Raw genomic sequence first — 14,061 nt, forward strand, 5'->3', positions numbered from 1 at the left:
TAGATTTCGACCCTGGCTCTTCCAGTTGTCCAGGGATGCTGTGCTCCACGGCTACAGGCATTTTTTGTACCTGGATAACCTGAGGCAGCTAACAAAATGGATATTGTTGGATTGTTCATGATCATAGGAAGGGCCAAAAATGGGCCCCTATCTGTGTCTTTTCGGTAAAAGCTTCCTCGTCATTGAGTCCTGGTATTTAATATTTCGGTCCTGAGGCAGATTTTGGCAGTGTGATCTTACGATCAGAAATAAGCTTGTCAACGGGTGATAGGTAGCCAAGGAAATGGTTAAGCTTACTTCGCTACTTAACTGTTGACTGGCTAGGTTGGTGGGTAATCAGTGGGGTTGACAGCAGCGGCTCCTCAACGCTCGACTGTCAGGTGAGGCTGCGAGATTCGATATGTCCGATAGGCCAAGCATTGGATGGGGGCATTCATGCCTGAACCCCGCCCAGATACCTTGGAAATACTGGATCGAGAATATTCTCTCATTTAATGAGTGTTCCAAAGCTCCTTTGCGCCGTTTGATAAACTCATCTCGATCGAGACTTGATTTCGGTCGAGACTTGATTCAAACCCGTTTAGATGAACCCTTTCGACTTTGAGCGAACAAAGCTCAAGATTTCTGGGGTGGGTTTTGAAGGATTCCAAATGCACAGCATTCAACATGCCATCGTCGACCGGAGATGTAATATTTTCAAGTTCCAAAATTCTCCGAGGAGTGCCGCGTACCTTGACACAAGGGCTGACGGCAACCAGTTGTGGGCTTTTATGATCTTCCTTGACACGAGTGCTCCGTACAGTTGAAAATATACCCGCTTTGCTCTCCCAGTGAAGCTCCAGGGATACGATATTCTTACGTCCAATGGACCCGATTGACATGGAAAAGCTGATAAAATCCTCGATATTCTCGATGAAAGCTGCATTCTGGTAGGAGAACGGGAAAGTCCCACATCATTTGCTTGTTGGGATCAAGCAATGAAAGGTTGATATCCAGGAGAAATGGAAGCCCCTCAAATTACCTAGTCCGGCGAGAAATGTTGAGGTATCAAATTTTTCGTTCATCAACAAGTGGGCCATTTGTGGCCCTGAGTAGCAAAAGTGTAAATGATATCATGAATCTCGGGTGATAGCATAGGAACCGGGCTTTTCTAGGTACTGGACGAAGTATTTTGGAACTGCGGTCGTATATGTCAGTCCACCATTCGGTGTTCATGATGGAAATATCTGATATCTCCTCCCGGAGTAACCCAGTTACTTCGTGGTTGGTAGTATCTTCGATACCTCATTCTCGGTCAGCACAAGGGCCAAATTGAAGCCAAGGTGATATTCGATATACGCTAGTGAAACTATACAGGCCTGCTGGACTGTTATGCTCAATATAAACCCTATCTTGGCCATGTTCGATTGCCTAAAGGTGCATTAGTTAGAAGTCAGGATTAGTCATCCTCTTGTGTCTGTAGAACTCGCAGATGGCTCATGTTCCGTTGTGGACATGGGGCATAAGGCCTTTTTGTCCCATGGTCCTGTGGTCCATGTTCCGACATTAGATGATATTCAATCTTCCTGTAAGCCAATGCGAACATACCCTGGAGAAAGGTGCGACAAAGGCATTTCTTCTTGGCAGCCCCCGGTCATCTAGCATTTCACTTTGCTTTTTATATCCATTGAGCTCCTTTCTGGTTCTCTCAGGGCTGTCGCGGGCACTGGGGTGAGGTCGGAATGTTGCTTCTCACAGGGCCGGCTGCGTATTGCCACCTGGTACCTGAGCAGTCTTTCCATCTCCTCGAGAGACAAGACCTGCCTTTTCTTCGCCACGTTAAAACTATGTCATCCAGTGTCATGATGGTGAAATGGGTAAACGACACCCTTTAGCAAATATGTAAATGCCTTGGTTGATCTGAAATTATCTGACCACAGTGCTGCGTTGGTTTCGAGTTGGTACATCGGCTAACAAGCCAGGTACCCCGGCAACGGAACTGTTATAGCCAGGGATTTGTAGTTAACAAGTTACTCCAAGCCGATATTCGCTTGATGGCATGGTTGTCAATAGCTAACAATTCTAGATAATAGAATCATGTACTTCGTACGCTAACTGAATCCCAAGGTCGCAGTCTGATGTTGTTCAGTTTTGAGGATCGCTAACTTAGTTAGCTAGTATTAGCGAGTTAACTAACTAATGAACTAACTAAGTTAAACTAGTTAAAATCCAGTTAACTCGTTAACTAAGTTAATTAACTAGTTAAGCCTTCGGGCCGCATGCTTAAATGTAATTAGTTAACAATGGCAAATGTGGGTTAACTAAAAATCTGTCGGTTCCTTCACTAACTAGCCTCTTCTTCGCGGTTATCCATTAGGATGTGTAATGCTGATGGCTGTTAATTATCTTACTGTATGGAGTATGGAGCATGGGTGCAGGGGATTCAGCCGCCTTGCACTCGTCTTTTACGACCATACCATATAGGTCTCTCTGGCAACATAGTTATGTACACTATGATTTCAGGGGGAGTCGTTGAAAATGTAATTCATTATATATATATGTACTCTGACAACATTTCTTAAAACGGAGTTGGCCTTACTAGGTTGACTGCCATCCCTATCTACGCAAGATGGGTTTATTAGATTGAATCTTCTTAGTTGAAGAAGCTGAAAATCAACTTGAACCGTGTTTTATGTAGGGGTGAACGAGATGATCGGGCGTCAACATATTGTAAGAAAGAGTGCATAAGCTGGTGTGATGTACATATTTTTTTTGCCGTCCAAAGTAGTGAGAAGGAAATATCATGATTCGAGTGATGATAATAGGGTATAGATGTAATGGCCGGATCATCGTACCGTAGGTGTGAGATGCGCTGAGAAGCTAGAATTCTCCGGTTCATCCCTCCCTCGCATTTCTCAAGCTTGAACTGGTCAACAACAACTTCCACAACAATAATCATGCCACCAGCATTATGTCTGTTCACAATCTTCGGTATAATGGTTGCTTCACTTGATAAATTAAAAAGGTGTGTATAATAAGTTACTGAATATATGTTTTTCTAGACCGTAATTATACATTGATAATCAGCGTCGTCTGCAACTTGCGAGTCTTGCTTGACCCTTGTGTGCTCTTTGTTTACATATATTACAGTATCTGCATCTAGAGTCATGTCAGCTTAGTAAATATGCTTCATTTTGTCTAAACTTACCTATTTCACCCTTCTTGTAGCACTCCTCTGCCCTCCGGACCTTGTAAATCTCATCCAAAATAACAAGTCTTTTACGAGGCTTTATGTGTCTGCGTACACCACGGCCCGCTTCTTCTAGCTTATCTGTAGTGATACCGTGTGTATCTCCAAGGTCGCGGAAGATGTGGATAAGGAGGCGTATACATTCCGACTCCATCTGGTAATTGAGTTCACGGCAGATGAGGTTTTCTGGCCACCAGCCGGGAGTGGCCTCCGTTGGAGGCCCCTTCTCGTCTTCGTCGTGTGAGTGATTGATTTCATTGCGCGGGTCCATCAGTTTGGCGTATGACTTTGCTATGTGGAGACAGTTGTTGTGCTGGAAGGCTGCAAGGGCGGATTCATAGTAGGCCTTGACCTTCTGCTCATCTCCTATCTCAAGGGATACCATCTCCACGCTATCGGGCTCTTTGTCTAGCTGGGGCCTGGCATATGAGCAACAAGCGGACGATTTTTTTCCTATAATGGCATAAGTAAATATTATATCAAAGCAATAAAGACAACAGTGTATACCTGGTAGTGAAGAAGAGCTAGCTTCCTCTCCTGTACTTTGTTGTGGTTTTCTAAATGCCAATGGAACAGAGTACCGCTGGGAGTGCGGGTAAGGGTACTGCAATTGCGACGCTTTTCTAGAACCGACCATTTTCAGAGTCTCAAAGTTTGTCGAGTCTATATGTCCAAAAAAAAAGAGGTGTTTTATCAAGCGAGGCTTAAATATATGGAATGGGATTGTGATCTATATACGGAGTAAAGGGAGTGGTATATTAAAAAATAAACACGAAGTAAATAAATAAACAACAAACATAACTACAGATGATAGTTACTGCGGTCTGTACGGAGTAAAGTCAGGGACAAATTTCTTTAACAACTGGTTCAGGGGTGGTAGTACTTTTGAAAAAGCAAATTTGGCATTGTTTCAATACAGTCCAGACTAGTTGGATGTTAACTAAGGCTGTGAAGCCTAGAGGGGCCCATGTGCATAATATTGGGTGCAAGGACAGCAAAACGATAGAAAAACAAATATAGAGCTAGATCCCAGCCGTTGGTACGGAGTACAGTTCAGCAGCTAACTAACTAGTTAACGGTCAAAGAGACCCTTCCCAACCAATCTTGAAAGACAAGAGAAAGTACGGAGTACGGAGTACTCCGTACTGGGTGCTGTTAGTCGATGCTGAGAGTAAACAGTTATAAGAATCACAGCCATAGATTTTGGAACAGCACCAAATACGTAGTGTATACTCCGTAATATATAATATATATATATATATATATATATTATACTCGTAGATCCGATCTGCTGTCACTCGTTGTACGGATGATTGCTCTATCATCCCATATCAACGATGCGGAGGGTAACGCCACCTGTGAGAGGCCAAGGCCACAATAAACTTCGACTCAGCGAGCAAAGTTCCGGGATCCACTCACGGCCCGGCCCCGCGAGAAGTTTAAACCAATCAATTGTCTCGACTTGCTTCGCCTTGTTGACTGCACGACCAGCCAGTCCGTCGAAAAACAACTGGGGGCGCGCTCCAGATAACTAAAGAGCAAGGCCCTGTGCTTTCTGTCATGCCAGTGTCATATGATGGATTTGGCGGGTGAGATAACCCTCACGTGATAAGGTGCCCTCTCCCTCCTGAATTCCTCGAAGCGAATTCAGCGACTCGGCTCATCTCCACTCAAAGTCCTCAACACCCTCAGCATCTCGGGCCCCTCCCAACCAGGAATCACGACTACTTACAGCCAGAAATACAAGGAGGGTGTTGAGGGCTTAATGATGGAAGCCTTCATGCAACTCACTCAAAATCGCTTCTAGTAACGAAGGATGTTAGTCACCTGTCTTAGTTACATTTCCCAATGAACGATCGCCAGCAGGGGAGGGGGATCCGGTAAATAAGGCATTATCAGGCTTCTCAGGCGCAATCGCCCACGGCCTCTGGTTAGCAAATGACGGTAGCGGTTGCGGAGTGCCCAAGAAACAAGGGACTTAGCGATGATCCTGTTACACGGGACGGAATGCGACCAGGAAGAATACATACGGGCACTCGGGTTGTGCGAAACATATCCCGTTCTATCAAGCTATCCGCACTAGTAAGCGCAAGTCTGAGGTCTCTCTGAAGTTTGGAAATGGCTAACATGGTGAGCTAGAACATACCACGGGAGTTAAGCATGGTTCTTAATGGCCATCTGGGCCGCAGAATAACACCCAAGCTCCCGCGATGAGATGACGCCACCACACGTATCCAGAAAATACGAGCAATCGATACAGATCTCAACCACTGGTACAAGGTACCCAATGACTGACGGCTGTTGCTAATGGGAGCGGCCAATGTAGGCACACCCAAGCTCTCCCAGAACATTGGTTTCTTTTCCATCCACGAATGAAGGAATAAACGCCATTGCTGAGACGGCGCATTGGCGAGGAGCATAGTGTAATGAGTTGGCGTAGGTCAATGTATCACACCCAGTACTTGCAAGGCCAGGCAGACAGTGATATAGATGATGTCGATCCAACTTGTAACTTAGCGGAATGAGGGTTAACCAGGCTGGAGGCTGTGACCAACAGAGGGCTACAGGCAAACAATCTGTCAGGTTTCCAATGGCCACCCTTTCCATCATGTCATATCCTGTGGAAACCAGGATTGTTTCCTCGTCTTTTAATACCCCCTACTTCTATTTAACAATTACGCTTAACTGAAGAGGCCCAGAGCATGTCAGGGAACATAAAAGGACGACTCACAGAATCAAGAGATGAAAGTTTTCTGCAACGTAGAATCTCTTGATACTCAGCGATGGGACGGAGTAGTTTAGAGCTGCCCCATTGGCCACAGAATACCTTCGAGCTCAAAATAGATATCAGTGAAGTTATTAGCATGATATACCAATTACCTCAATAATCGGATTCGAAACTGTTGAATCTAGGGTTGACTGCAATCTTGATTGCCTTCTCATATTGATATAGACTTGTGAGGGGAAATCGCTTGAGTTACAATATATGCGGATATGCGTTGATGGAGGTCACACAAGTTAGCCTATGTGGACAACAGGAACCAAGGTCCCAACTCAATAACTATTGAGAACGATGAGCATCCAAGTAATCTATTCTGGAAGACCTTTCTTGTGTTACATCACATACTCCATAAAAGAGCTGGAAGGTAAACAAAGGTTTACATGGGAGTCTCCAGGAAGACACTCCCTACACTCGATATCGGCTTTCATCATGTTTCAGTGTGGAACTTCATGTATATAGTTACTGATCTTGGGCTTACGTTCTACCATCACCAGATCTCATAGATCACATTAGGCCATCCTCTACCGTCAATTCACCCGCCATTCCTCTTTCTCGGCAAGATCAAAAGTATTGCTGGATAATTTGGAGAGCGAGAGAGGGGGGAAGAGGCTGAGTATGTCTTCGACACAAGAACTAAGTAACTACGGATAGTCATACTCTCATATTGGAGCAGTTGGCATCAAGGGGTAACTATATCGAGCGCGTTGTCGCAGTCAGATGGACGTGTCGGGGCAAAGCACAGCCACCAGAACGCAACCCAGTCGTGGCTGGCATTAGTTGTCATTAATAACTAATAGTTAGTTAGTCTGTTCAAGGATGGCTTTTACACCAATGCATCGCTGAGACATTCACGGGGGCTGGAGTTAAGAATCGCCCCCAATAATAGTGATGGTTGGTTTCAAGTCCCAATTCAATAATGCTTGCAAAATGTAGCGCTAGGTACAGACCCTTGTCAGAAGTCCAGGACGGGTAAGTCGCAAGAGAAAAGATTGAAAGGCTGTCTGGAGCTTGAGAATCGAGCCACCTCACGCCGTGTTCTGAAGCCTTCCAATTGTCGACGTTGTTTTCCTTTCTTTCGCTTTCACTGCTGGACGTTGATGTTTTTTTCGTTTCAGGAACACGGAAACACGTGACCGCCCCTCCGCCGGCGGGCTCAGCCTTTTCGACTTCGACTGCGCAACTTCAGGCTCAGAAACCAACAACCTACTCCTGCAGCCACATCCAACATTGCACGTCTCCGATGTGAGGGCCAGCAGTTTGCTGTGAATTTTTATTTTTGGACCAGGGGCTCGCCAATGAAAGCCCAAGCCAAGCAGTTGTACTGTTGGAAACGCCCAATACCCCTGTGCTTTTACTATTATGCGGATCATAATTGGGCCGCTATTAACTAGATGGCCCTTTGTGTGCTTGTCTTTTGCACCCACAAATTAGCAAAACAGACCCCTCATCGTTGCGGTATTTGTTCTTCCCCATAACTCGAACGGGCAAGTGATATGAAGATGTTTCCCGCGTCGAAAAATGGCCCTCGCTTACAGTGCTGGGAGAAAGGGGCTGTTAGCACCTAACTACCCAGAGTACAGGCAGGGACAACAATTAACTAAGTTTATCTGCACCCTCTAAGAGGATAGAAGGCTTATTATGCCTGGAGATGCCAGCTAGGGTGCCCTGGCATCGACCAGGGAGCTTAACTGGGCAGTGCCAGCTATTGTTATTTAGAGCAGCTCCCATCCTCGGAGCTGTTCAATTTTAGTTTGTTATTTTCACTGTTGAAATTTCTGTTTATTCAAGCCATTATTCTTCATTTACAAGAAACAACGGAATAATATCAGTTCCTTGGGCCGGAAAGGAGTGTGAGAGAATCAAGCAGACGGTACTGACTGGATCTGCAGCTATTTCCGAAATAAGATGGCCCCTCAACATCCCTCTAATGGCTCAACTTGTGACTCACACGCCTTCGAGTCCCTAGAATCGATAGTGGAGTTAACATTCATTGCTCTTTTTTCACTATGTGGCCTGGTTCTAGTATATATCTATAGCCTCGGGCGAAAACGGGCCCATAGAAATGGTCACGCAAAGGAGGGGGCACTTTGGACAGTTCTGGCATTGTCTCTTGGAGCCGAACTAATGTAAGTCAATACATGATCATTGTTGTTGATACTATCACTGACTTAGCCACGACAGAGTGCATACGCTGGACCTTGCGAATACAGTTTACGGCGAATGTGCATCATCGTTTACGGCCATACTTCCTATCTTCACGATCGGAATTGCCAGCACCTGTCTCGATCTTCTCTCCGGATTTCTATTACTTGCCGCCACGCTGCTTCCAATAACTCGGTTGATGTATGAATGTGCCGGTGGGATAGTACCACGTGGTTCCTCGATCAGCCATAAAATTCTTATCGTGCTTATGGGGGCCGACTTGATTGCATGTATTGCATTATTGATATGGCTTATCACCGATACCAATGTGGACATCAACCTGGCCAAACGGTTTTTCAACGGGATTTATTCGGGCCTGACAGGGATCTTCCTCATCTTATATTATGTGCTAGGACTTATTGGATCATTAATGGGTTTTATCAACCATATAATTGCGATTAGGAAAGCTCCTCAGCTTCGCAGGAGTGGTGTATGTGATGACCCGAAAACGTTACCCTGTTTTCTACTCTCCATATCCTGCTTGATTTTTATTAACCCCTTTTCTAGAACTTGCGGACACTTGCACACCTTCTCACGATAGCTCAATTTTCCAAGTACGCCGTTCATATTGTCGTGATATGGGTCAAAGATGACATCGTGGGATATATCCTCCAAAGGACATTTCTACTTGTGGCAATTGCCACTGCACTGTACTATGTGCCAAGTGCAGCATTGGCATCTGCGAATAATGCCGAACCACCACGGTATGAGCAGGGGGCTGAGCCACCTGTGTACAGTACACAGTACTCCCCCTTGAACACGTTCCCTCGCGATGAGGCACGCTATTCCCAGAGCAATGCAAACATGACCGAAACTTATGACGTGCCACCATTACCCCCCGTGGGAAAACCACAAGAACTGCCAGGCGGGTATACCGAAGTACCACAGCAATCAGACTATCCACCGCAGCCATCATTGCCGTCATCTGGAAACTATTGCCACCCCGTGGAACTTCCGCATCAGGCCAACCAGTCCTCATGAGTATCAACCCGGCAAGATCCAGATTATGTCACTTTCTACGTCTTCTTAATATACTCGATGTGTCTCCATGTATGATAATTATACGAACCCATTACTACCAGATGGCCAACGGCGATCAACCGGAGAGGCAGTATATAAACGAGGGGCGGAAACATATACGTTTCTCTTCGAGCCTTATGAGCTGGGAGGGGCTATGGTCTATACCTTTCACCTCCGTTATACCCGAAAAATATTTCGAGCTGCAATGTTTTGGGCTATAATCCGTCCACAATTCACCTTAATCACGGATAGATTTGGCTCATACTCCTTTAGCATTTATAACCATTGCCAAATTCCGACTTGAACTGTGTATTGCCCTCATTCATTAGCTTGCATTCATCGGTCCAAATATGAAAGGCGAAGCACCCTTGTCGTCAAACATTCAAAGGGGAATCGCACAATATCATCGCTGGCGTATGGATGGTGAACCGGACCTTGTTACGACATACAACCATCCTGTACACCTTTGACGCAGGCGGACATTCCAGGCCAAGAAGCAAGGTAACTATCTACTCGCTCACTGAATACTACTCTTGGCCAAAGGCATGCCAATTAATTGAAATGCGTGCGTCTTTTCGGACTCTTTAGCTCGCACAACTCACGCCGTAGTTTGAATAGATAGCGAATAGAACTATATTCCATCAATAGAGCTTGAAGTCCCCCTGAGCAAAGAGTTGTGAGTGCTTATTAATGATTGAGCTATATTTAGCCTATACACTATATTAAGACTAGTGTGCAATTTTCAGCCAATAGTAATCTTTATTTAAGGTTACATATCACGTGGCTTGTATTATAGTAGAATGACCAATATTTCCCGTGCGGATCCCCATAGAAGTGTTATTCTCCACAGTGACAAGACGACCAACTGTCAACCACATCTTGAAACCTCACAACACGTACCCCGTAGGATGCAATAATCTCAACGCCAGTTCGCGATGGTGGCCCCGATATTGACGGTGATGGTGACGATGATATGGCAGCGCTGACTGCTCGGTAAGCAAGGCGCCAGAAAGAGAGGGTAACCTTCCGGCTCCTTGGTTTAGCACAACGTTGTACCTTGTCGATACGCTAGCAACGACTGAGTTATAAATTATCCCTGACTGACCAGCCACAGCAAGGACGGCCTCCGATCCAATCGATACTAAACGTGCTTCTACGACTTGCTCAGTCTCTCCCACGTTTTTTTTTTTTTCCCAATATACCCCAACTCGCGCATTTGCCGCTCGATAAGCCTGGTACCTGCTTCTGGCACCATGGATATATGGGAGGTGCTGGTACTGCAAAGCCTATCGCTACTATATGTAGATGTGTAGTAGTGTGGGACTCCTGGCTCCTTTGCGTGGGAACCCCCATGGATACTCTTTCAGTTTTCCATGGCAGCATGGCCGGTCTTCGTACGGACGGAAACCGGGGAGGCCACAAGACACAAAGAGATTATTGACGCCTCACCTAGCTTACAGAAGCGCTCCTTTAAGCAGCTGAATGCTTCTAGCTAAGCTGACCTGCCAATCGTTCTGTCATTTGACAGAGGATCCTCGCTGTCTCTGGCTGCCTGTCTGTGGAGTCGAGTGAGGCTCTGTGGTGGCCATCGAGCGTTCCCCTAGAACAACATCTATCAAAGGACACTCCAGGGACAGTTTGTTTCCTCCTTTAAGCCTTCGTCATTACTTCTTCTTGTTTGATCAACCGGTTTCCCCCCGTCGTATTACTTGCATGAGCGTTGGCTGGACGTTTGCTTTTTGGCTTGACCTCTCCGTGACACAAATCTAGTACCGGCGTTGCATTTTAGGCGTGTCACTTTTCACATTCCACCCTGATATATAATCAGCTTTTACACATACCTGATCCAGATGGCTATCTTCTGAGTGGATTGTGGATCCTTGCTCAACCTCTTACAATACCGACTTACTTACTTAGAGGTTATATACCCACGGTCCGGCCTATAAAGGGAGTACGAATACCGTCATCATGAGCTTTGGATGGTCTGCTGGGGACATCTACCAGCTTATTGTAGCCTGCCACACACTGGTATCAAACTGTACTCTGGGGCCAACGTCTGCTCTCCAAATAGTGCATGGTCTGGCTGTGGAGATTCAGGAACTCGAACGCCTACTGCAGCAGCTTCAGAAACTCGTTCAAGATGGCGGCGAGACCTCCTGCATCGATCTGCGCGGAATCGAGGATACGCTGCGTGACTGTCGCACCCATATGCAAAAGTACAACAAGCTGCAGCAGGCTTATGAAAATCATCATAGAAACAACACAGACCCCGTCGTAGCAGGAGAGAGACGGCCATCTACCACTTCAACCACAGGGGGACGTACTAGAGAAATCCTTATCTCAGGTAGGAACGCAGCCAGAGTAGGCGGGGAACTGGTCAGACATGCTACCTGGGGAAGTGGCCAGGTATCTGCTCTCCAAGACCGGGTTTCGCGTCATAAGCAGTCTCTGACACTCTACCTTACAGTGCTGGAACGGTACGCTTCAACCTCACACATTACCCTGCTATATATATACTGACAACATGCGTATAGAGAACGAAGCATCCGCATGGGTAAAAGGCTACAAAGTGTTGAGCGCATGATCCATGAGCTTCATGCCGAAGCTATGCCTTTGACTCGCACCTACCCCCTCCAGCGTGTTGGGTCTATTCCTAGCTCAGGTTTGGGCATTTCAGACGGTTCTCCTGCAGACGGTGATCGTTATCATATAATGCTAGAAGCTGTCGAGCGCCAGCGTGAATACGCCATGCTCCAACGTGCTCTCGCTGAAACCGGTAATGACCAGGAATGGGAGACTATTTGTGACCAGCTTGATCGGTTCCATAGACGAGTCCTGAATGTCATTGAACGCAAGACGAACTCTACTGCTCAACACGGTTGCAGGAGCGAGCATGGATCTCAAAGCGAAAACGACATCGAACTAAATAGGACGCTGCTGAACATGTCAAGAGGCTCACTCAGGTCCCCTGCGAATGAAAATCAATCGTACCGTCGCAGACGCCACGCAGCGTTTGAGACCCCACTTGAAAGAATCTCTGATGAAATTGAGACGGAAACCGATCACCAGTCTTCTCATATATCACTTAGTGGCACCGAGGAAGTAGCAGACGGGCCAGGGAATCCGATTTACCGTACCTTATCGACAGTTACATTACCATCCTACACACCATCGGTATTCTCCGATTTCACGTCAACAAGCACTGCTGCCACTGAGGATACTGCAGTTACAGCTACCAATGCCGCACATATGGAAATACCCGGTAGTCATAATAAACCTTCATATATGGCTTCCCCAACGCAACCTCTCTCAGCTAGTCCATCAACCGTCAACTCTCTTTCTATCCCGCTATCAACAAGTCCTGGGTCAATCCATTCATATTCAACACCAATTAGCCCTAGGTTTGCGCCAAGACAGAGTCCTTCAAATGCACGCGATTCCATATCTAGCTACGCCAGTACAGCACCAAGTGTTGTCAGCATAGAGAATGGGAATGCTCCGTTGCGCAGTAGGGGTTACAGCAATGGAAATGGCAGTTCTTTCCCTCCCTCACCGGGCATGGTGTCGAGACGGGACACAGATGATTCGGGCCATCATTTGAGTTGTGGCTGGAAGACTATTCCACTTGATGGCAGCGTAAGAATGTAAGTACTCTTATAATAAATATATACAGGTACTTCCTTTTGGGTGCACATGCTAATTGATATACAGTTCATGGCATGGTCATTCGACATCAGTTCGATGCATCCTCTCTGCGGGTTACAAGAGCGACGGGAGAATGTGTGCAATTCGCGCAACGGATCCCACAAATCTAGCCGAAAAGCTACCTATTCTCAGGTGTAAGATTCGCTAGTTTCTTATCGCCATGCAAACGTTCTAATATTGCAATAGTGTCCTCAGCTGAAAGGCGAACGATTCCTCATATCGAACCGCCTGGTGACCGCGATAGAAGCCATGAAGCAGGAGTTATATACTTCATAAAGGCGCCCAAAACAAAATATGGCGAGCACCCAAAGTACTACATTGAAGATCCAGATGGTAAGCTTAGTTTTCCTCCCCCCTCTATATTTTATTCGACCAAAAGGCCGAAGGCCGAAGGGACTAACATGGTTGTGGCGTAGATCTCATCTATCTACAAAGTTTAATCTTTGGAAAAAATCTACTTCTCTCGATGCTGGTGCAGAAGATATCTAGTGTGAATGGAAGAGAATCAGATCGCCAGTATCTACGAATATGGGAAGAGACGGACGGCGAAGGGCACGACGGAGATACATCGATTCTGTATTTTGCCTCTGCAAGGGAACGACCTCGGTATATTGAAGTTCATCGTGAGTTTGCTAACCAACAAGCTAGCCAACCGTCAGTTTATCGGCTCTACTAACAGTATCTTAGGAAATAATATCGACCCTGGATTTAGAAAAAGCCATCGCAACTTGGTTCTTGAACTCCAGCTTCTGCAATCTGGCCAACATCTACGAATCACTTTCTTGTCCGAATCAGGTTTGTCTCTCGCATCCTTCAATGCTCAAAGCATCCATGTTACATGGCCCCGAAGTTCTCTCTTTTCTCATGTCTCTTCCTCGTTATCGTTCATCTTACTGACCATGATGGTTGCTTAGACCTGCAACTCTTTACCAAAACACTCTTTAAACACGAACGCCCCCCTGCATTGCAAGTCCCTCGTGTGCCTTCGCTGTTCGCTGATGGGTCAGCCGCCCTCCCATGGGGGACCCCCTAGCTCGGTCCCTTGTCCCTTAGCTTACCCCTAGAAACTGTCTAAACCTTAAAAGGTCAACGCCTAAGCCACCCCAACGCAGGCTGACAGTAT

General features: G+C 46.3%; 4 protein-coding genes across 4 annotated transcripts; 2 read left to right on the forward strand and 2 right to left on the reverse strand.

Annotated features, from left to right (window-relative positions):
* Positions 1–491: 491 nt before the first annotated feature.
* TRV_07320 (uncharacterized protein) lies at positions 492–1,079 on the reverse strand (the record flags this gene model as incomplete). The annotated part of the gene is made up of 2 exons (XM_003018586.1): positions 492–919; positions 1,022–1,079. The coding sequence occupies 2 exons, from the start codon at positions 1,077–1,079 to the stop codon at positions 492–494; spliced, it is 486 nt and encodes a 161-aa protein (XP_003018632.1).
* Positions 1,080–2,632: 1,553 nt separating this feature from the next.
* On the reverse strand, positions 2,633–3,866 carry TRV_07321 (uncharacterized protein; the record flags this gene model as incomplete). The annotated part of the gene is made up of 2 exons (XM_003018587.1): positions 2,633–3,021; positions 3,188–3,866. The coding sequence occupies 2 exons, from the start codon at positions 3,864–3,866 to the stop codon at positions 2,633–2,635; spliced, it is 1,068 nt and encodes a 355-aa protein (XP_003018633.1).
* A 4,050-nt stretch (positions 3,867–7,916) lies between these two features.
* On the forward strand, positions 7,917–9,194 carry TRV_07322 (uncharacterized protein; the record flags this gene model as incomplete). The annotated part of the gene is made up of 3 exons (XM_003018588.1): positions 7,917–8,137; positions 8,184–8,643; positions 8,721–9,194. The coding sequence occupies 3 exons, from the start codon at positions 7,917–7,919 to the stop codon at positions 9,192–9,194; spliced, it is 1,155 nt and encodes a 384-aa protein (XP_003018634.1).
* Positions 9,195–11,201: 2,007 nt separating this feature from the next.
* TRV_07323 (uncharacterized protein) lies at positions 11,202–13,614 on the forward strand (the record flags this gene model as incomplete). Its single annotated transcript, XM_003018589.1, has 4 exons — positions 11,202–11,710; positions 11,768–12,877; positions 13,057–13,271; positions 13,355–13,614. 4 exons carry the CDS (start codon positions 11,202–11,204, stop codon positions 13,612–13,614), a joined length of 2,094 nt encoding a protein of 697 aa, XP_003018635.1.
* Between the last annotated feature and the right edge of the window lie 447 nt (positions 13,615–14,061).

The sequence above is a fragment of the Trichophyton verrucosum genome (assembly GCF_000151505.1).
Source record: "Trichophyton verrucosum HKI 0517 chromosome Unknown contig00997_1.f1.exp, whole genome shotgun sequence".
NCBI lineage: Eukaryota > Fungi > Ascomycota > Eurotiomycetes > Onygenales > Arthrodermataceae > Trichophyton > Trichophyton verrucosum.